Source organism: Anastrepha obliqua, chromosome 5 (assembly GCF_027943255.1).
Source record: "Anastrepha obliqua isolate idAnaObli1 chromosome 5, idAnaObli1_1.0, whole genome shotgun sequence".
Classification (NCBI taxonomy): Eukaryota; Metazoa; Arthropoda; class Insecta; order Diptera; family Tephritidae; genus Anastrepha; species Anastrepha obliqua.
Window position 1 is genome coordinate 52,639,311 of NC_072896.1, and position 23,864 is coordinate 52,663,174.

The window sequence follows — 23,864 nt, forward strand, 5'->3', positions numbered from 1 at the left end:
AAGAGTTCCTACAACAATTGTGCAGTTCATCAAAGCACTTTATCATATTGCAGACGTAACAGTTCTTCACAATGGTGCCACCAGCACCCCATTTAGAAGAACGCCCGGTGTAAAACAGGGCTGCCCACTGTCGCCATTTCTACTCGCGGTTACACTTGATGAAGTGACGCTTGTGTGGAAAAAAGATGCTATGGATGACCTGGACTACGCGGATGATATTTGCCTGCTTTCGTATAGAAATTTCGACATGCAGGTCTTTTCTAGCCTCTTTAATGAGGTCTTTAGAATGTTGAATTCTGAGCAATTTTTGGTCCTCAGTTAACTTGTGCGGAATGAAACGTGCACAGATCTTTCGTAAGTCCAAATGATCAGTTAAAATCCGATAAATCGATGTATTTTTAATAAATTTACGAACGATTTCGATGATTACTGATGGTTTTGGTATGTTCATTGTCATTTACATCCTCACAACCATCTCTAAACGTTTTTCCGATTTAAAAACAAAATTTAATATTAGCTCTTTGTTCCAAACTCATTTTTGTACCGATGACACAAACATACTGACACTTTAGACGCAAAAACTTCGCTTCCACTGAACCGAATGTTACCAAGCTTTCATTGGAAGTCAGCTAAGGATGTAACTTCCAATGCACTAACTCATTCAAAAGATGGCGCCATCAAAAACATTATTATGACGCAAGTCTTGCTTAGTTTGAACTTCATCTTGTGTGTAACCGTTATGATTCAGCATTCAGGGATATAGGGATATTTTTTTTCTAAACACTTACGGCTCTGCAAAAGAACAACCAACAAATCTCTGCAGCAGAGCTTTTTTGTAAAAGATGTTAGTTACAAAATTAATGTTTGATGTGTCTAATGAGATATTTTTTTGCTTGGTACAACTCTGTTAAGCCCTGAGCATTGCTGAAAATTTCATGAATATATATTTTTTATCTGTTAAATATTTTTATTTTAACATTAATATTATTAACATTTTTATTTTAAAATAAATATCAGCAAAATAAAAATCAATTAAATGCATTTCTCAGTCAGTCTATACGGATGGTTTTTCTCTCAAGGTTCATAGATGTTTTCAATAAAAAATACACAGTTGCGTATACTCGTATAACCGTAAATAAATACTATTCGAAAAATAAAAAAAAATACACTCAAATCTATATATAAGTACAAACATACAAGTACTCGTATAGGTATGCAGCAAGTCTCAACGAAAGGCAGCTACAGAAATCCAAGTAAATTTTTAAGAGCCTTCAGGTAAGTACATACGTACCATACATACATATTTATGTTTATACGAGTATAATAAAAGTATTTACATATATTGCATATTACGAAACGGAAAAAGAAACTGGAGTTGATAGCGCTGATATTTACAGCTCTTTATGTCTGATTTCCGTTTCAGCGCTTGTGTAATTTATTGTTTGCTTTCGCCGAGTCAGTACAGCTGTAACTTAAATATAATACATTTTGTGGATTTTATTCGGAATGAGAGCAAATAAGCTACGGAAAATATTGCGATGTTTGAGAAATTTGGGCAAGAATATTTAAAAGAAATTATATTCAAAAACTACGCGGATCTAATTCTCGACCCAAATTGGGAGACGTCAGAATTCGTTTTAGAGGTATGGTTCCTTCGGCAAAGTTTCTTATTTTGATCCCTAGAATATGATTTTCACAGAGCAATGGGCGATTTTTAAATCGACCCGCCCTAGTGCACATAGTTCGCACATAGGTAGGTAGGTAGGTAAGACGGCAAGAGTACCCCAGGTACACTACAAGTAGCACTTACGTGCCGTTTTGATACCATAGAGTGGACCACGACCTGTGAAAGGATTTAGGGAGGAGAGAAAACCGTCTACAGCCATCCAGTGCTGTTGATGTAGCGAAGGAGAGAAAAGGGATCTAGGCTGGAGAATTTCTTCAAGTCATCCCCAAAGGGCACGCTAAGGAATCTCAAGCGCCTAGCCGCCAGAGCCGGACATTTGCAGAGAAAGTGTTCCACCGTCTCTTTCTCTGCAGGATCCCCACAGCTTCTGCAATAGGGGTTGTACGGAATTCCAAGCTTCTCTGCATGAGTGCCGATCACCCAGTGACCACCGCAATGAATTTGGAAATTGAATGGCGGGGGATTCCCATCACCTTAAGCGTTCTGTTTCTATCGTATTGAGGCCATAGTGCTTTTGAAATAGCACACGATGAGACAGACCTCCATCTGTCTTGCGCTTTTTTTAGAAAGAAATTGTGTAGTTCGCACATAGTTCCGTGGAACTTTTTATACTCTGAGTCAATTTCAGACGATTAAGGTTTCGCGAAATTCGCAGAAATATTTGAAAGTTATTAAAACTAATCCTCTGAAATGTATTTTTCAGATTTTAAGATTGGATTACTAGCGAAAGGTTACTACGGAGATTACTTTGAAGCGCATAAAATAAATATTAATGAAAATGTTTGTGTAAATTTTAATTTTTAGATTAGATTAGGATGAAGAGAATACACTTATACTGCAATATTTACCTTCTTGATCAAAAGGATCTGGGAATAACCACCAGAGGTCGACTGGCTTGGGTTACATTGTTTTTGGGTGGCTGTCACATCTGTGATTAACATTCCCACCAAAATTGTATCGCCATTGCTTGACAGTTGTAAAAGTTACCCCGTCTTGAGCAAATTTACCTCTGCGCGTCTTATCAATTTTTTTACAGTTTTAAAAATGGATTTGCATTTGTAAAAACGAAATTGTATTACATTTTGAGTTTTAAATGGATTCAATGGGACGAAAACCTTAGAAATGTTGGAAAATTGTTTCGGTAATGATACTTTAAAGAAACCAGCCGTTTGCGTTTGGCATGAACGCTTAATAAGGGATCGTGAGCCCATTGGGGACGATGAACTTAGTGGCAGTGTTAACATAAATAAAGTGAAAGAAAAGTTTATCAATAACAGAGCAGAGCACTTGAACAATGCTTATGAATCCGTTCAGGGCATTGCAGTTAATGATTTGGTTTAGGACATATTGCTACAAAGTCATGCTCATCAAACGCATCATCATGGAGATGAGACGTAGACTTATGTGTACAATACGCAATCCAGACATTAAGCGACTGAGTGGAGAACTCCGAATGAATTAAGACCAAATAAACCACGTCGTTTTCAGTCAAAAACGAAATTGATGCGCACGATTTTTATGCATTACAACGGTATTGTACACCACGATTTTTTGATAGAAGGTCAGACAGTTAATGAGACGTTTACGTGAAGCAATTCGCCAAAAAGGAAGGATTGTGGGAAAACAACTCGTGTATTTTGCACCATAATAACTCAGCGTCGCTCAGTGCCTTCAATATCCGTGAACTTTTGACTAAGAACGAAACGAGCACCATCCAACAGCCATCGAATTCAACTGATATGGCTCCCCTGTAATTTGTTTTGTTTAATCGAGTCAATAAACCACTACGGAAAACGCGTTTTAACAGCCGAAAACAAATAGAGGAAAAATCGAAGACGGCTTTGTTGGCTATACCGAATGTGGAGATCGAGAAAAGTTTCGAGAGCTGGATCAAACACTGGCATAAGTGTGTTGCAGTTGATGGGGAGTACTTTACAGGCGATAATCTCACTTTTGGGGATTAAACTTGTATTTGTACGAGTATATTTATTTCTCGTCTCGGGCCAGTGGATTGGCCACCAAGGTCGTGTGATATCACACCATTGGATTTTTATTTGTAGGAGTATATAAAGTCTAAATGCTTCGTGGACAAACCAGCTTCCATTGAGGCCTTCACTACTAAAGTTATTCACGAGATAACGACCGAAGTCGGCCGAACTACTGCGCAGTTGAAGCCAAGATTTGTAGGGAACTATTATTTTTTTAAATAAAAAATAAAGATTGCCCAATCAATTTGAATTTTCGTTGCTTTATTTCAATTTGATCACCCCTTTTAAACCTCAGAATCAAAATACAAATATCAAATAATTTGTATATATTTCGGGAACTTCTTGGTGAAGATGGTACAGCAGTAAAAGTTACTCTTAAAAATGTCATATGCTTATTTAATAATGGATTTTTTATAGTAATGCTGTGTACTCAGTGTTTCACTTTCTCATTGATTTAGTTTTTAAAGGACTTTAAAGTTTCAAAAGATTAAATTAAAAATAAAATGGCTATAAATACTTACACTCACTCTATGAAATGAATATATAGATACGGAACGAATGAGAATATATCTAGCTTTAAAAAACAAAAATTCCTTTTACTTTCCGCCAGGATATATATGGCCCAATAATGTCCTTTGAAAAATGTATCCTTAAATATCCTTGAAATTTCTAACGAGTTATTTACGAAACAAAAACTCTCAAAGGTACTCATATATGTGGTAACTCATACCTCAACTTAGTTCTTCTTGCAGCTTTATAAAAACGTAAACAAATAGTTGAACTGCCTTCCTAAAAAATCAAATATACGCAGTGGATACCTTCGCATATATTTGCCCATTTGTATATAGAAAAATACTAAAGTGAGTTTTGATGCTGAATTTTTATTTTAAGGGTACATACATATTTAATTATTACATCGTTGCATAATTTCTCATAGCCCATCAGTTGAGCGAAAGTCCACCCAACATAATCTATTTAAAAAATGTCCCCGCACGTGCCTTATACGAGTATTTCATACCAACCGCATTTTTCCACACTAAAGATACTTTTCGCTTTGTTTCACCCTTCTAATATGCCGACAGATTTTAATTGTATTCCCTTAGTCACCTGCCGACTAAGTAAACCGGCAATAATGAGCACATTTAATCCCATTAGTGTAGCGTTGCAAGCACGAATAGTGGCGCAGACAATGAAGGTTGGACTGCAAGTTACCAAGCAGCCAACCAACTAGCCGACCGCCAACCAACGCAAACAGTATTATGCATTGCTCGTATGCAACAAAAATTGCAGCTTCAGGCAATCAAGCACTAAGTCACGTACTTCCCGGTGTCACGTTGCTGTCATTGAGGACCTTAAGGGATATAGGTCGCGCATAGTTTTTCTTTTTAATATTTCTCATTTTACACTGCAATTCAGTGCTATGGGGGATTTCGCGAGAGTAAATAGAATTTTAATTTTAGTGACTGTTGTAGGCGATAAAGTGAGTATGTTTGTGTGTAGTGGAAATGTTTATGTAAGTGTTCAAGGTAAAGCGTCTACTCCAATTACGTTGAAGATGCAATTCTTTCCTTTGTGCATGAAGATTTATAGATTAAAAGCTAACAAGGGCAGGAAGATGTAGAGTAAATTCCTTGATTTACGTAGGTGTGAAGAATATTGGCAGATATCGTAAAAGTAGAGAGTGAAATCATTTGATTCCATTTCATGCTTTGGAGCTCATTATTGGCACCTTCAGCCATCTGTACTTTAGAGTGGTAGAAGTTTTCTCTAAAATTGGACCCCACAGAAATCAACTATATGCCGTTCAAAAAGTGGCTAAGTTATCCAATTCCTTTAAGAAGTGATTCTCCATATATCTCAAGCACATTTTTCAAGTGTAAGATGCGCGCTGTAGATACTCTGCTTCTTCCATAGGTCTATAGCTGCTACAGAATTTTTTATGTGAGACTCAAACCCTGATGGTCGTTAGCGCACACCGGCCCCGTTAGTATTTTCGTGAGATTTTATATATTCGTTTTCGAGAGCCTCAGTTAGTTTCATGATCTTCGTTTATCGCTGCATCCAGATAAAGTTCAGATTAGTGCAACTGCTGTTTCAGCCTTTTTCCCCGGTGCTTTAGAAATTTCGAAAAATCGATTTTTTGTTTTTCGATATTTCGAATCTTAAGAATATACTGTGAAATTTTCATACGAAAATTCCCAATATTATAGATTTTAACTAGGTAGAGAGCAGTTCGCGCGCTCTTGCACTTCAAACTTTAAGCTCATTTATCTCCAAACGACTTTTTCGGCGTGGTCAAATACAAAACCGCGTCATTTTGTGAATTTTTGTTTTTTTTTATTCTAGTAGTGGGACGTAGCTTCAGTCATACTGTTCAATATTTTTTTTGGTTTTTGTGTTTCAGATAAATAGAAGAGCCAAAATGGGCAACACCGTCCAAGTCCAATTTTCGGGAGGGCCAACTTTAGCGCCATTTTTGAAATTATTAAAATGAAACATTTTTTTTCCATTTTTGTATGTAAAAGAAGTTAAATAAAAAGTCTAAAAAATTTAAATATCGTTTTTCATTTTTTTACTACAAAAAAAATTCCTGAAAATAACCAAAATTTTGGAGCTCTAGACTACCGGGGCCGCTTAAAGGGAAAAACTTTTATGCTCTGCTTGGAAGTCTTTTTCGAGCTCTCATTTGTTTTACCATTTTACAGAAAACTACTTTGTCCTAGAATCCAGTACAGATTAATGGCTCTGGTGAGTGTATTTTTTGATTAAATGATCGGAGCGAAAAGAGTTATTCGGGCACATCCAAGAGTCAGGTGCTTCGGCTCTTTTCTGCCCGTTGCTCCTTAATGTATTAATATAAGTACAGGGTGGGCTAAATAAGACCTACTAATGACTTAAGACTACTGCCTAGCAGTATGTGCAGTTGAAACCACAAATTAGTATACTACTCCGGCGTTGGCCGCAAAAGTTTTCAATCAATGTTCTGTAAGAAGCTCCTGAAATCGATTCCGGCGTTTCATCCTTGTTTTCGAAGAAATATGGGCCGATATCTCTAGTGGCCATAACACCGCACCATAAAAGTGATTGTCCCGCAACAGATATGAACAATCAAATTCTCTTTTAAAATGCTATAAAAAAATAGTGAGCGTACAGAACACTCTCTAGAGACTTTATATTAATTAGAGTGATACCGAGCCATTGACTGAGCCAGTTGAGTTCCTCTCTACACTGCACTTAATTCTTGCACGGACTTATCAAACGACCCTCGCATATGGAACATGCGTCAAAACCTCTCAACAACTATAAGCTCTTAGTTTCCGTCGGTTCAATTGAAGTGATTGCTTTAATCTCATTCATAGTTGGTGGTGGATTTTCTGGGTCAATCCCACTAAACACAATCTTTGTTGGAGTCTATTCCGCTCTTGCTATCATTTAAGAAGCTTGAGCTCGCTTTCGCTATTGTCCTACGCAATCCAGCTTTAATTATAAGTAATCACCCACAGAGGTCTCCTTGGTCGTCTTTCGTGCCTCTTACTATTCGTGCCGAAATTTGAAATACGCTGTGGCCATGAAACCTCAAACTCATAGAGAACACGTTTTCTAATATCAGTCGCCACTCTGCAGGCTATGGCAAATTTCCAACTGTATTTCTGCCAAGAAAAATGCCTTCTTCGGTTCTGAGGTGGCATAAAATTGTAGGTTCATTTGTGGAACAACTTTAAGACACACGAACATATAGAACGAGGAGCTCCGCTAAGCAACCAACAAAGGATGTAAGTGCCAATGTATGATGCTTTCATATATTTCCATTTTCCGCTGGGTTTTCACGGGAAATACGGTGGCCTTACAATTTTATTATATTAAATTAACTTTTACTGAACTCAAAAATGATCTAGTGGAAACAGCTTTTGCATAATTATTTATTCGTATGTAATGCAAATAAAATTGTACTTTACTGGGTTCCGGGTTACTCTGGAAGAAAAAGTGACAAAATTGCTGATGAACTCGCTAGAACTCTACTGTGGTATCAACTGGCCAGAAGACAGATTCAGGATAAAAAGTTGGGAAAATACTCAAAGAATTACCCATTGGGAAGTCACACAAGAACTTCGTCAAACTAAAAGTAAATAAGAACTTTTACCTACAAAGACAGGGAACTGCATAACATGCGTAAAGTAGACATAAGGAAAATAGTTGGTTTTCTGACAGGTTACTATTACTCAAATTACCATCTCCCAAAAATACACATAGGAAATGAAAATGTATGTAGACTCTGTCTGGAGGAGGTTTCATCACCCTTCTTTTTGGACCTTACGACGACATAGACATAGTGCAGCGAATAAAGATCCAGCGGGTATGTTGCCTGGGTCATGTCGTTCAAATGGATACAAACGCTCCGACTCTGAAAATATGCAATGCGGTGCCAGCTGGTGGTAGCAGAGGAAGACAAAGACCTCCTCTGCGTTGGAAAGATCAGGTGGAGAAGGACTTGGCTTGGTGTGTCCAACTGGCGTCGGTTAACAAGAGAAAGAAACGATTGGCGCGCTTTGTTAAACTCGGCCAAAACGCGTAAGCGGTTATCGCGCCAATTAAGAAGAAGAAGATAAATCATCTAGTGGTCTCTTCTGGTAAGCATTTCGTCAACCTGCTTCATTTCCTTTTCAAATCAAATTTGCTTTCTGGAGCATGTGAACTTACGAGAATCGTCCGCAAGCTATTTGAATTTTCTATTCAAAAATCTGTTCCCGTTTGAGAATAGCAATTCATTATTTTACCTCCTTCTGGCAATTTCTTGTCCTTAATTATAAATAAGTGAGGTTTTTTTCATTTTCTTTTATTTGACTAAGTATGTATGTGAGGGTAAAAGCACAGGCACTCAATAATACCAATAATTACAGTACCCCCCAGCTGGCACTAGTTTTCTTGTAAATACATATTGCCGTTAGCAAATTATCTTTAAATAGCTCACGTTCTGCCACAAACACACATACCAGCTTATAAGGAAAACAATCACAATTCCACCTTCGCATGCTAACCAAAGGAACCCCACCTTTTTGACAGCCAATAAAATAGAATAATAGCAGCAGTGCAATCATAACCTGCAAAAATTGAAGGCTTACAGTTATGCAATGCATAGCGTCGTACGAAGAGGCTCCGCTGCAACTATGCACACACATACATATATACACGTATACTCGTATATATGGAAGTGATGATGACATAACGTGACATGGTGCCCTTATTCCAATATGCAAGAAAAACAGCAACGAGAAATAAAACAACAGCGAACTGTCATACAATAACTGTAACAAAAACAATTTAAAATAACAAAGGGGCATACTAAGCGTACATATGCATTTATGTATGTGTGTGTGTATGTAAAAATATGCAGGTGCACACAGACGTGAAAAAATTCAATAATAATTCGGTTATTTGTGCACCCAATGCAATTCTAGCACAGAAATATATAAACCGGATATTTTATGGGGCGATTTCAATTACGACAGGGACTGAAGGATTACATCATAGCGAGAATGTGGTGAGGCAACAGGGATTAATAAAAAAAGCTGCTAAAATTTATATATGCAGTTAAAAGTAAAGGGTGGACTCTTTTTTTGTTAGACGTATTTTGACAGTAACAGCTATTTAGCATTCAAAAAAGTAACGGAAACTCAAGCCCATATTTCCTTACACTTGAAAAAGGATTTCGAAATTTTGAACATTTTTTTCCGAAGTGACTGAAGAATGGCGCAAGCTATGCCTTTATTGAAAAAAACATCGCACAGATACATTCTTATCTTAGCGGCTGTGTGTAGAAAAAAATGTCTCACATCTAGGTATCTAAAAACCCTCATGTGTTTATTTATTACGCGCCCAAGGCAACAAAAGCTGCTGCCTACTTAAATTTACTGAAAATTGGGCAGTAACATACCAACGAACTTTACTTATAAGATTTGATAAATTTTGAAGAAAGTAGAAGAATGAGAGTAGTAGTAATATTTTCAAAATGCGTGCACTGGGTATATTAAGCTCTATAATTCATTAAATACAAGTATGCACAAACTTTCATATTTTTGATAATTTTCTCCCATTTTCATATTTTTCCATATTTTTTTAACACTTTTTCGCATACCGAGTAAAGTGTCGACAACTATTGCCGCTGGAGGGTGGAGGCTCGCGGCGTCTGTATGTATATAGTATGACAGCATTTAAGTTTGTTTCTACTTTTATTCAAACTTTCTCTTCTTCTCTTCCCTCTTCTTCTCCTTTACACATTGTATATATCATATTTGTATATTGTTTTATCGCTTTTGTTGCATAAATTTCATTGTTCGGGTTCTTGTTTTTTGTAGTTTTTATACATAGCATAAAAGTGAAGCGTCTGCTGCTCTACTTAAGCAAATACTTGCACTATCTGTTTTGCTTATGCAAAAGATCTCTAGCAAAAACAAAAAAAGAATGCAACAATTATGTGCAATAAGCATAGTTGACTTGGTTACAACTTTTGAATGCCTAAGTGGCACATTTGCCTGTGAACAACCTAAAGGGTGTGTTGGTATGTATGCAAAAAAAAAAATCAAAGGAGTGCAAATCCATGGAGGACTCAACGAAACGTCGCGAATAGCAAAAATTTGCACGACTTTTGGTGTAATTAGAATAAACTCGTTTAATGGCTTAGAAATGCTTGATTCACATTGATGTCGAATATCGTACCATTACGACTCTTATAAATGTGACTGCGTTGCAAACACAACTGTAGCGGTATATAGTAGGCGCATTCAAAGCTTTTGTATGAGAGATTCACTCGTGTAAACTGGATAAACTCATAAAAAGGAAGTAAACTTCAGCGATTTGTTTAATCACGATATGCCGTCGCATTGTTTCTACTTTGGTTTGACATAATTTTATTTCCATACATATTCGCTTATACTTGCAAGCAATTCAGCTTATGCGGTGAATGTTCCGGACTTCTTCTTTTATATGTACAAGTATACCTAAGTGAGTATCCAAATGCACATATACAGGCAGAGCCAAAAATGTTATGAACAACATTTGCTTAACAGAAACCATGGTAACATCAAATTAAATACGGTTATATGGTATGTTGGACAATTTTAACATTTTACAAACGAGGTTAGCTAAAACTTCTTTTTTTACTAGTTTTGCTTCCGATTGTATTTCATTTTTCTTTCTTTGATTTCAGGTTGGTGCACTGTGTGGTTTTATGGATTTTAGTTGCGTGCAGAGCAATGAATAAAAGATCGAAGAAAATCAGATATCGCAAAGAAAAAAATGCAACTAACTTCACAGCCGTTGCTAGGGGCATCGATTTTCAAATGAGAAGAAACGTCAAATATATGAGGATCGCCCCAGAACGAATTGGCAAATCTTGGTAAGTAAGGTGTTTTAAATAAATTAACACACATACAATTATATTGCCAGAAAAAACTTTAAACATGATTTACTTACCCTCATTGCAAAGACTTTTCGTTTAGAAATGCCATAACTCGGCAGGCACTTAACTCGCAAACGAACTGTCAGTTTTCGCTAAATTTTTAATGACATGGATTTTAAAAGGTGTAAAAAAATGTCGCTGATATCATGTCGCGCAATGAGTGCGCTCGTGAGGCTACTACTTTGCCGTGAGATATATATGAAATTTCACTCATATTTCACGGCAATGCAAATTGTATGGATTTTTACCGCTACTTCATGTGAAACACAATCTTGGTACAATGCTTCACTTTTAAACAACCCACCACTTTTTAGGGGCTCGAGTTCTAGCTATGTAATATTATTTCTCAGAGGCTTTGCTGTCGTAAGTTCAAAAGACTGGCTTGTCTGTCATAAAATTCATTAGTTTAAAAATTCTTCAGAACGACCAATAAGATTTATACACTTGGAATTTCCTACGAAATGGTAGGATTATTTCGCGTTAACTTATTGGCTTTTACGCGGCTTTTAAAAGTAAAAATTTCCAGTATTCGTGGTTTCTTTTCTTCTCACTAACGTATTGCATTGTTTTTGCATGTTTTTGCATCTGATTGCGAGGTTGTCGTTATTTTGAATGTGCAAGAACTTTTGTATGCCTCTTTTTTAGAAGCCAGTTTATGCAAGTTTTGAATTTAAATAGCTATGAAGTTTGGTTATCAAAATCGAAATCTATAATAGAGTGAATGCAATGCAAACACAAAAGGTGTTGCTGTTGTTGCATCAGCATAAACACTCCCTACATGAGGAATGCTTCTAGAAAGACAGTCCTTGGCCGGATATACCTAATCCGTATCGTTCCGGTATTGTAGAGCCGACAACCGTGGGAATATAAAATCGATGTTGGAGGTGAAGACAAGCATTGCAAATATCGTTTGGATTTCCAATAAATTCCCACGTTGATACTTGCGAGTTTATTGCAAAGCTTATAAATACTTAAAATGTAGAAACTTTAAATTTCGCCAATAAGAAGGAGTTAATTGCCACCAAATTTACGTATTACACAAATTAATAAAAATAATTTTTTAGTTTTCAAAATTTGAAGATTTTAAGTGTTAGTATTTACATAAAAAAGGAAAGTAAATTGCTGTTGTAAGTGTATCACCTATGAAAAAATTTGCTCCACTGATTTTTCTATTTTACTTCTTTGTGGCAGGTTTGTAAGGAACAACTTGGAAAAAATGGTGTTGCCAGATTTTCGAGATTTCACAAAAAAAAAAAATGTTACTTAAATGAGCCACATTAAAGGCATTTTTCAAAGAATGTTTTAAAATATTCAATTTAAAAAATAAAAATAAGAATTCGGTAGAGTTGCGCCTATCGAAAAAAAAAATTTGAAAAGGCATTCAAATATACTAACACATGCAATATAATAACAAATAATGGGGCGTGTTTAAAAAAGTATGAGAAATACTTTTATGTACTGTTGCCATTTATCAAAAAAAAAAAAAAGAAAAACTAATAACAACCAAATAAATCGCCTTCTGCTATTGAATTTCCAAATTGAAATATTGGATGATTCACACATTTTTTGTTATATACTGAGGTGCATTATAAGCTCGTCCTGAAAAGACAAAATGGCAATGGGGATTTATACTTCGACGTTTTGAAGTGTCTGTGTGAGACAATGGGCAAGAAGCGACTGAACAATTAAATAAATCATGAAACCATAAGTGGATTCTAAATCTTTGTAGGCGTTGGATTTTATGAACGAATTCGCAGTAAAAACGCCATTTATGACATCAATCAGCCACTGAATTTATTAGATCTGTCCCGTATGCCTCTTTACCTTTCCCAAAACTGAAATTAAAGCTACCCGTTTGGAGTTTTTTGGGACTATAACCGAAATTATAGCTGGCAGCATTGAAAGCGATGGTGGAAAAAGCATATCAAAACTACTTCAAATGCCGAAAAGAAAATGTCGGCGCATGGTATCTGGAAGAAAATATTTTAGAAGTAACAAAGTCAGTGCTTAAGAAAGTTGTTTTTGAAATTAGTTTGGGAAAAATAAATCCATTATTGTAGTGAAAATGTTTTGCGCAAACGGTTTACAACTATTTAATGGTCGATCTTTAGCTTCTGGACAATGATAAGTTTACTAACATGCCGGTCGGCTTCGATAAGTTCTGTGATTTTATCGAAATTTTCTTTAACAACATAAATGCACGAACAGAATCGTCGAAACCGAAATTCCACGCAATTAGCTATTACAGTATCGGCACCATGAACTCCATTCACAATTTCAGTGACCTGGATTGCATTTTTGCCTTTATCAAAGAAAAACTGTAAAATGTACGGAATTTTCTCTTTGCTGACTTCCAATTGACCGATTTTGGAATGGTAAGTGTGATGTACGTTCATACTACAACCAGGCTTAATAAAAAATATATTTTTCTCTTAAGGGGTAGACTTCTCTCCGAAGCCGCAAGACTCAAAATTTCTGAATTGAACGGTATTGGTGCGTGCTCAATTTTCCATTATTATTATTTTTATTATTATTATTTTTTTTATCATTATTATTAACTGCTATCGCGTTTGTATTATTTTAAATTGATAACAGCCTAACAAAAGATAGCTCACAAGCCCCTCTGTTCACGCTCCTCCTTAATAATTCATCGTCGCCGCACCTGTACTTCAAATTGTCGTTACAGTTATCGAATTCGCACTCACGCTATCTCAACACTGCAGTTGTTGTTGCATTCGCTAACGTCGCTATTGTCTTCATTGGAGCTACCGTTTACTTATCCCCACTATCTTTGCACTTTCCTTTATGAATTGATGCTGCCCAATAACTGAAAATGCGAATTAAAACTATAGAGGTGTAATCGGGGCAAATAGGGTATCAAGAGGTATATTCATAGAAAATTACGCAAGAAATTACCAGAAAATACTGAAGATTTTTACAAACAGAGTACCCGATCTTGTTACATAACCTCAAATATAGCAAAAAAGTCTTTCTCTTAAGAAAAGAGTTTCTCATAAATCACTCATAAATTAAATTGTACTTAACCATAACACATTTATTTAAAAAAAACGCGCATTTTAAAGACAACTTGTCACTCATAAAAAAGCTCTTTAACTTAATTCAATAAAAATTTGGTATTTTTATTATCTTTAAATGGGCATTTTAATGCGTTTTTATATCCAAAGCTAGGCAACAATGCAGTAGCGAGAGAGAGATTTGACTGCTGGAAGGAGAATAACACCAACAATAACCGAAATCACGGGTAATGTGAGGAGATGTTAAAAAAAGTAAAGCTAAATAAAACTTAGTGAATTATTGAATTTATTTTTAAAAAATGTATATTTTACAAAATTATTAACATTACATTTTAATTAGAAGAGGAGAGAAAAATATCATGAAATAAGAACTAAAACTCCGAGACTAAATAACAAACAAATTCTAAATCAAGTTAAAAAATTGGTAACCTGGCCATACTGGTGCTAATACAACATCGCTCGATGTTGAGAGCAGAGTAACGGTACCCCGATAGGCGCCACCTCATTATTCTTTCCATCACGAACATAAGCATAATTTTGTCAAACTATTTTCGCTTATTGCATTTTTAGCTCTTATTTCAGAAAATCATAGAATAGGTAAAAAGTGAAATAGCAGGACATTTCCATTAAATCATAAGCATCTTGTTGTTGTTGAAGTGGTTAAGTATTTCTACTGAAATAATCCTAATTAGCGCCGAACTCCGTTGTAATACCACTGATCTCGTGTGATGATGTCTTGTTTTTTTGTTTTCTTTTTCTCGTAAGAAAGATCCGTCTTAGCTTATGCATATATTTCATTTTAGTAATAAGATCATTCGATTATCTGACGCCGAATAAAGAACAACATAAAATTACAAATAATTAAATTAAATATTTGAAAAGCGTTATTTAACATCGTGAAAAGGGCTTCGCGATTCACCACCTCCTTAATCTATCCTTTCCACCTTGGTCGCTTACTTTCTGGAAGCTCAATTTTCGATGACAAATTCTGTATAAAGTTTGACTGTATATATTGTACCATACCGGAGATCTGTAGTCAAGTGTTATTATTACTATTTTTGGGGATTAATAAAATTGTTGCCTCTATAAGAGGATAGGTATTAACTTTTTTAGGTAAAAATTCCTATTATTACTATTTTTGGGGATTAATAAAATTGTTGCCTCTATAACAGGATAGGTATCCTCTTGTTTAGGTAAAAACTCCTAGACAGGTTTCAGCATCTTGCCTCATTCCTATATAATTTTCAAAAGCATTCTGACACAAGTGATTTTCAAAATATGTACATTATTTATACTTTTATTTATTACTATCTTTTTATTAAATCCACTGAACATACAAAAACTTATTTGCTTCATTGTAATGAATTCTAAAATAAGGAATTTTGCTTTTACTAAAAGTTGGTTAGCCTGTTGCCAAAAAAAATTGTATTGCATATCTGAACCTCTCTTTCTATCTGTTCAAGTGATTGCTCACAGAATTAAAATCCTAAATGACATCTGTCAAGCCATCAGAAAGTCAGTATTACCCATAATAACGTCTCTATTGTGACAGCTGTCAATTACCACAAAGCAAGTGGAAGCAGTGTTGTCATTCTCTATACACGCGCTCATAACAAAACCCACCTGCTTTTCCGTTATTATCGACTTATCATAAATAAATGTATTCAGTTCATGCCAGTCAGTAGTAAGGCTGCAAACAAAAACATAACATTGACTTTCCTTTCTTCATAATATTCCTCATGGCTTTACATATACAGCTGTTCAAGTGAGCAGATTCAATACTTTTCATTGGCATTATTTTATTTACTCAATATGTTTTTAGCAGGTATATTCATGTTTCTTGCTACAACAACTTGCATTTGGTTCTGTACAGTACATTTAAAAAAATTATTGCATATTAATCAAACTACTTCGCTCATAACATTTTTTTTATAATACATAAATGCCTGTTGTTTGAACATTCCAATTCTTGTTAAACAGTGTTGTCAGTGTGGGAAAAATTCTTTTGTGTTTTATAATTTTAACAGTTTAATTTTATTTTAAAGTAACCTGGCTTGCACCAAATCCCTAACTGGTCATTTCTGAAGTCGCCGCCATATCTGCGTTAGGTGTTTGCTCCAGCGAACGTTTCGCAAAATAATTGCGGGATACTGAGGTTGAGAGGATGGCAATTGAAAGAATCACACAATTCATAGATTTAGATTTAGCTTTATTGAGGGCTCATCCATACCCAGTTCCCTTATTATTAAAGATAGAGCTGGGTTGTACTGAGCGTATATGCCTTTCTTTTGGTTACAAATGACCGAGATGTCTCCACCCTACAGCGCTGTATTCAAGGAGAAGGTATATTGAAGTTTCCTTGGATTGGCCACAGAAATGGCAAGGATCAGTGGAAGACATCCCGATCACGTGCAGATGACTATGCAGTCTGCAATGGCCTATGAGAATGCCTGTAAGAGTTTTCAGTTTCTCCTTTAAGAGAGTTATGAGTTTTTTGAACCTCTCTTGCTTGTATCCTCCAGTAAAGATTTTGCTTGGTCTAGCCCCATAATTTGTTGCTAGCTAATATCCCTTAGCCTTAGCTCTTCCCTCCTAGGCTACTCCTTGATGGTGTGTTGTTCCATAGCAAGCAAGGGCTCGGGTCCTATTAATAACGAGGCTGCATTCTCTCTTGCCAATGCGTCCGCTACTTCATTCCCAATTATACCTCTGTCTGCTGGGACCCAAATTAGTCGTATGCAATTGTGCACACCTAACAAATTCAGTTTCTTGATAGACTTAGGGAAGAGTTAGGATTTAATCTCGCAGGAGAATAAAGCCTTGAATGTCGCTCGAAATGGCAATTCGTTCATTCCAGAAGTTTCTGTCCAAGTTAATTTCTGCACATAGACAGATGGCACACACCTCCGCTTGGAAGATGTATGGAAAACTACCCATCGGCATAGGACGCTTGGTTTTGGGGCTACATATTCCAGCGTCTATGTCTTCTGGTGTATTCGTGTGTTTCGTTTATCAGTGCAGGGTACACTCCTGGAGTTTCCTTTCAAATGCAGGTGTACTCCTGTTTACCATGTCATCCAGTTCAGTTCTGAACTTCTTTTTGAATTTGGTGACTTAAGTGGTATCATCTCTGGGTAGCTGGGTAAGTGGGAACAGACTCAGTGATTCCTTGTTCTTAGATAATATCACTTTAACTTTACTTAAGCTTTCTCTAGTAATATTCAACAGTACTCTTGGCTAATAACTATGGCTGGATAACTACATGAAGGAGTGTCAGCTCGAGTATCATCTCAAACTTTTGTAAGATGCCATTAACCAAAGACGAATCGATAAGAAAAGTCTTCCAATCAGGGTTTTTCCATAAGTTATCCAGTGACCCAGAGCACTCAGTGCAGTTACTAAAAATGAAGTGGATGGCATTGATTTCAGCATTCAAAATAGCATACGAGACAAAGTGACAAGGCGTAGGCGCATCCACTCGCGATTTATTAGGTATGGCACCATATATTTTAGCATTAACTTCAATCCACCACGACTTGTAGCCGTGAAACACTTGCGGTGAAAAATGTGATGAATAAAATTATCTAAACTTTAAATTAAGTAGTGAAATTTACTGCTGCCACGTATTCCAATGATTTCAACAGATATGCCGTTTGAATTCAACCTTTAGCAGTTGCCGGTGCGATTCGCTTATACAAGAATTAGGATTTGACTTGATTTGGAGAATCGGCGCTTTGCGCAACTTTTGTGACCATGGTGAAAAGATTTCTACAGGCCAATATTAGACCGTTAACCGGCTCTCAGCGAATTTGACAGAATCAGCTTATGGGCTGACGTAGCAGGAGTTAGGAATTGGTTTGTTTACTAAAAAACTGAAATTGTGTTGGGGATATACGAAAAAAAAGTCAATACAACCTACGTCCATATTACTTTGATGCCGACTGATTGGATGAGCGTGTGAATCATACATACATGTGAAATGATCGTGCAGAATTTAGCTACCGAATCTTCCAAGTGACCTGGCAGCCGAAGTTACTTGCACAATTTTGTGGCATGGTAAATGGCCAAGCCTGGTAAATCTATCATCCTTTTGTTGTGGCCATCTCATGCGTCGTGAAATCGTTGTGTACATGCAGACAGAGAAACAAAAACAACGCATGCCTACAAACTCTCGAATAAATAAGCATAACATAGCCCAACAGTTTTGCTTTAAATTAATTTTTATATCAACCCAAATTTTAGTGCAAGTCAAAAAATTGCTTTCTATACAAATCGTTCCACCCTAATGCTCATAATTGTATGTGTTTACAATATGACGAAACCAAATATGTCAAGATGAGCTTGGACAAAACTTTGTTGCGCACTCACTTCAATCCATATGAGTGTTTCCTTTTCAATGATCCCCTACAAAATTGTATAGTATTTTTAAAATTTCTACAGAACACTTTAACCCTCGAACCCTTTTGTATTGACATTTTATTAAAAATAGAAAAATAGAAATGATTGTAAATCTCTTGTATTTCCTTTTATTTATTTGGAGTATTTTTTATAGATTGATGCGAGTGAAACTTTTATTAAATTCACCACCTTCACTTTTGCTATTTTTGGCCACACGCGTTACACTTTTCGGCAGCCATCATATTTCAAAGCCAAATTTCACTTTTGTGTTAGCTGTCAATTACCACGCGGCAAGTGTCTGCTCCACACGCGCGTATAATAAAACTCACCTGCTTGATAGGGGAATTAATTCCCACCATACCTTAGCGCGTAATCATACCCTGTCAAGCCAATAAGTGCTGGTAACCGTTAGTGCTATTTATTGTTGATAAAAAAAAAAACAATATTGCCTCGTAATATTTTCCAGCGCTTTGGAGGTTAAATTTAGAAAATCATAAAATAATAGAAAGGTAGGTAAATTAAATATCCTCTGCACTGAAGAGGTCTGCGTGGGTCACACGCATTGCTTTGCGCTTGTGTTTTTTTTTGTACTTAATTTACCATTAAAACATCATTACTAATCGGTCTACGTTGACATTCAAGCTGTTTTCCAGTTTCAGCTCATTAATTATACAAAAATAATTGAGATTATTTTCATACGGTTCTACTCACTTTCAACGGTAAATTGTACGGCAACAATGGGTTGTACATAACCTTCGATATTTTTGAATGGGAAATAATAGCCGGGGAAACCCATACGTGGGTAATAGTCACGAGATTTGATATTTTCCACATCAGCAGGATTTTCGCCTTCGCACGAGATCCAAACGACATTAGTCTGAAAAGAGGAATCCGACAAAGAAGATGTAAAATTAAAACAAATATGAGGAAAAGCTTAGAAAAATAGCAGAAATAAAAGGAAATGACAATTACACATCAGTCGACCCAGCTCAAAGCTCATTAGAGTAATGAAATTATTTTTAGCAATAACAAAATTCCGATATAAAACCCAAAAAAATAAAAATATTTTTTTTCGTATCTTAACTGCATTTTGAAAAATTTATAATTTGTTTTTGTTTTTTTTTTTTCAAATTAATTTGTAGTTCCGCATATAGACTGTAATATTAATAGCTTATAAATGAATTGGTTTAAATTTAAGTTTCTCATTTTTATTGTTTTATTATTTTGTAGTGCTCTAAAGACTCACCTGATTTGGTCGCAAGCTCTGTTTCTCTGTAATGTGATTTTTCAGTTCGACAGGCATTTCTTCTGGCAGAGCTTTCGAATCGTTGTAAAGAGACGGTTCCCAGTTGTAAATCTTTAAATGCAAGAAAGATAAAAAAACAGTTATATGTAAATAATTTTTTTTATATTATTTTTATATTTAAATTTCCCTTTACCTTGTTCAACTTAAGGAATATGCATGGCCTAGCCTGATGATAGCCGAAATTGTTCTCCTTTGTGCATGGAGCAAAAGAGTTTGGATCGAAAGCGCATACCTTACCCGATGTTGGTGGATTCTCAAATGAGCAATTCATTTGATTCTGCTTGGGCAGATTTTCATAGGCTGTGAGTGAAGTAAACATTTTGCTTAGTAACAATACCATTAAAAGATGGCGAATGAAGTAAAAGGTAGAGCATAAAAACTACGAGCTTTAATGAGTAGAAGGAAATAGCTATTTAATTTGCTGATAAGCAAGGTGGCGCAAAATTAATCACTCTATCGGAAGATTTATCATTTTTGCAAATGACGTCGTACGTCAATCATGTTGGACCCTTCTGCACAGACAAGCAATGCAGCGCGTAAAGAACAAAATAAAGATTTCCATCACTCAAAATTAATTTCTTTTGTATTTACTAAAAACATGATTCAAAAATACAATTGGATGATTAATTTTGTGCCACCTTGTACAAACTTTCGAGCTTGAAATAATTTTTAAAATTTTTTCATACTCATATCTACTTTTTATGTGTACCTAAACTAACTCAATATTGCCACAATATTCGCTGAGCCTTTGAAGCGTACATGGCATTTGAAGTTACTAAATCTTGCAAAGTTTTACTTTACATACTTTTACATATACTTATAGATACTAGCAAACCCTTTATATGTTAGAATAAGATTACAAGCATATTTGTTTGGAAAATTAGTAGCTGTAGCAATTTTTTGTTTCCCTTTTTCTACTGGACACACTCACTTTTCGGCACCGCTAAATATTATGCCAGATTCACCATTAGGATAACATAAATAGAAAGCAAAATTTAAGCAGATTAACTAAAATTATAAGCAAAATTATACACTCATAGTCAATATAATAGAAGCACTTTAAATTTGCAATTTATTATACTAAAATTTAGTGGGCTATAAAACTGCGTATACATTTTTTTAAATTCTGATTAAAAAGTTTGAAATTTGTATGCAAATGTAACAATTTTGTATTAATTTTGTACAGAGTTTGAAGTTTTCATTTAGACGATATTTGTTGTAGAATGAGTTGTGCTTTTATAAGAAATTAATGAAAATTAATAGAAAGTATAAAAAAGTAATCAAAACTGGTAAAAAATAATGAGTTTCTGTTATTTTGACTAAGAATGTATGTATGCATTATTTAATAAATTTATTAACCGACGAAGCCTAAACCACAGTCCTGATAGCATTACATGGAATATAAATAATAAATCGGCGTCTAATTTGTTGGAAAAAACCATGCCCGTCGACCGGATTTTATGTTTACTATATCCACTCCAAAAGAAGGGTGATCCTGAAATCTGTGTCAAGTACCGCGATATAATTCTAATGTATGAAGCTCATTTTGTGAACGAAAGTGTCTTTCATTAATGAAGTGATTAAATTTGCTCATTGTGCCCCTAGAATTATAAAAATCTAATAACTTGGATATGTGGTCTTCTTCTTCCTTGACTTTCTTTTTTGGGGTACCGTGTCGTGGATTTGCCTTGCTGAAGCGTCTTATTTCATTCGGGAGACATGGCTAAGCCAGAGAAACTGTTGTATTTTTACACGCATAACTATGCCCATGTCCCTATATAGCTCATACAACTCGCTGTTCCACCGTGCACTAGACATCTCACAAACGCAGAGTGGACCAAACAACTTGCGGAATTTTTTTCTTTAGAAGGCTCCCAAAACTTTCACTTTGAATATCAGTCTGGTCCTTCGAGAGAAAGAGATATTTACTTCTCAATTGCCTACTGAACCCAAAGTAACACCCGTTGACAAGAGTTATTCTCCGTTTGATCTCCAGGCTGTCGTCATTTTTGGTGTTGATGCTGGTACTAAGGTAGGGAGTCCTTCAGTTCTGCAAGTACCAATAGTTAGGCGGTACTTTAGTCTGTGGTACCAAAGGCAATTTTAAAATCGACGAACAGTTGGTGTGTATCGAGATGTTTTTCGTGGGTCTTTTCCAAGATTTGGCGTATTGTGAAGATTTGACTTAAGGTGGACTTACCAGGTTTGAAGCCTCACTGATAAGGACCAATTAGTTTGTTAACGGTAGATTTCAATACACTCAACAGGATCTTGTATGCGATGCTTAATCTAATACGATGATAAATCTACTATTGATCAAATATTCACGATACGTGAAATCTTAAAAAAAACCAAAAAAGGCATCGGAATACACCATTTCAGTTTTGTAAGTCCTTTTCGATGACAGAAAAACAAGTTGCCAATTTTCCGCTATACTTATTGCCAGTATCCCCGCAGAACGTATTCGAGCAAACAGAATGAAGTTAAGTGAAACTGTCATCTTGATCAAATTTGGAACAATGCATCATAGAGCCATTTAACAGTCAATGGGGGTGCAAGCAGTTCTTCTTCTTCTCTATCAAGTGTCTTTCTTTCATCTGATGTGGGAGTAGATTCTTCGAGCTGAAGCTTCTAATCGATTAGATAGCAGCTAAACCTATAAAACCGTATAGCAACCGGGCTGTTTATTTGACTTTAAATTGAAAAAAGGCGTAAAATATATGGATCTGAACGAGTGTAATCCGAAATCCGACGTTATTAAATTATGATTAGTATTAGTACAATATTTAATTATTATTCCTGCTTGCGTTTCTATAAAATACAGCTCGCACAAGAATTCCAGCCAAATGGCCGACCTTTGCGTGCGATGGTGTGATGGCGGTCATATTAAAAAAAAAAAAAAATCCGAAAATTTTGAAATTATCTACCAGATTATAATAATAAAAAAAAATCATTCCAACAATATTTCTGTTTTGTATTATTATTTTGAGTTCTCAATCTCGTAAAAAGCACCCGCCGATATTTAATTTCCGCATTATATAACTTGACGAGTCTGCAGTTTTAGCAACTTTCGTGCTCTTGATATTGGTTGCATATGAAAAATAGTTGTTCAGATGCTACTCTCTTAACAAGTAACTGGATCGTGCTTCCAATCTTGTAAAAATACTCGAAACTTTTATTAACTCTAGCTACTGTAAAATTATATATATTAAGTACGCTTGAATTTTTGAGTAACTGATGGGAAGAACTTCGGTTCAATCGCTCTATCTAGAACCTCTACAACATCTAATGGAGCGGAAGCCGCTGTATTGAATTCTATGTAAATTCTTTATTGCCGATTGTCAAAGCTGTTTAGATATCGGAAATAAAGCAGCTGAGTTGCAATCCATAAGAATTTACCTCGACATACTCAACATATGTGGGGCATGTAAATTTACACCTCCTGACACTAACCATTTATTTCCATGCCGCCTTAAGCCTACTAAATTAACACCTCTCTCCCATTTGAACCCAACAGCATGCCACTCTCCTGGCCCTACCGTTAGATGAGATAGGCGATGACAATGGTGGCTATACCGTACTGGCTTGATGGACTGCTACAACAAAAACACCACAGGCACTATTAACTCTCATGTGAATATCTTCATTGATAGCCAGTAACGCTTTAATATGGTAATATCCAATTATTTCTGTAGACTATCATACACACCATGGGTAGGTGAACTTTACTACTGACAGACAAGGAAATGGAAAGGAATGAGCGGGTCGATCTGCTGACCAAAACTGGTTCAGGTCCATCGGCGGTTTACATGTGGAACAGCCATACTTCTATAATCTATTTCATTCACACCAATGAAATCGAGGGCGAACAAGTCATTGGATGCTATTAAATATCGTAATTAAACTCATGCTCGGCTCATATAACGTAAAAACCTTCCAAAAGTCTATTTCTTAACGTTCCAAAGGTTAAATTATAGACTAGTAATTAGGTGCT

General features: G+C 35.7%; 1 protein-coding gene across 5 annotated transcripts in view; it reads right to left on the bottom strand.

Moving 5' to 3' along the window:
* LOC129247168 (sodium/potassium-transporting ATPase subunit beta-2) overlaps positions 1-23,864 on the bottom strand; it is a 173,136-nt gene that overhangs the window by 19,864 nt on the left and 129,408 nt on the right. For all 5 annotated transcript variants that reach the window (XM_054886153.1, XM_054886152.1, XM_054886154.1 and 2 more), the window contains exons 5-7: positions 20,004-20,170; positions 19,811-19,921; positions 19,276-19,441 (exon numbers count right to left, since the gene is read on the bottom strand). In XM_054886153.1, the coding sequence (XP_054742128.1) occupies positions 19,276-19,441; positions 19,811-19,921; positions 20,004-20,170 (444 nt within the window). The remainder of the gene's footprint in view (positions 1-19,275; positions 19,442-19,810; positions 19,922-20,003; positions 20,171-23,864) is intronic.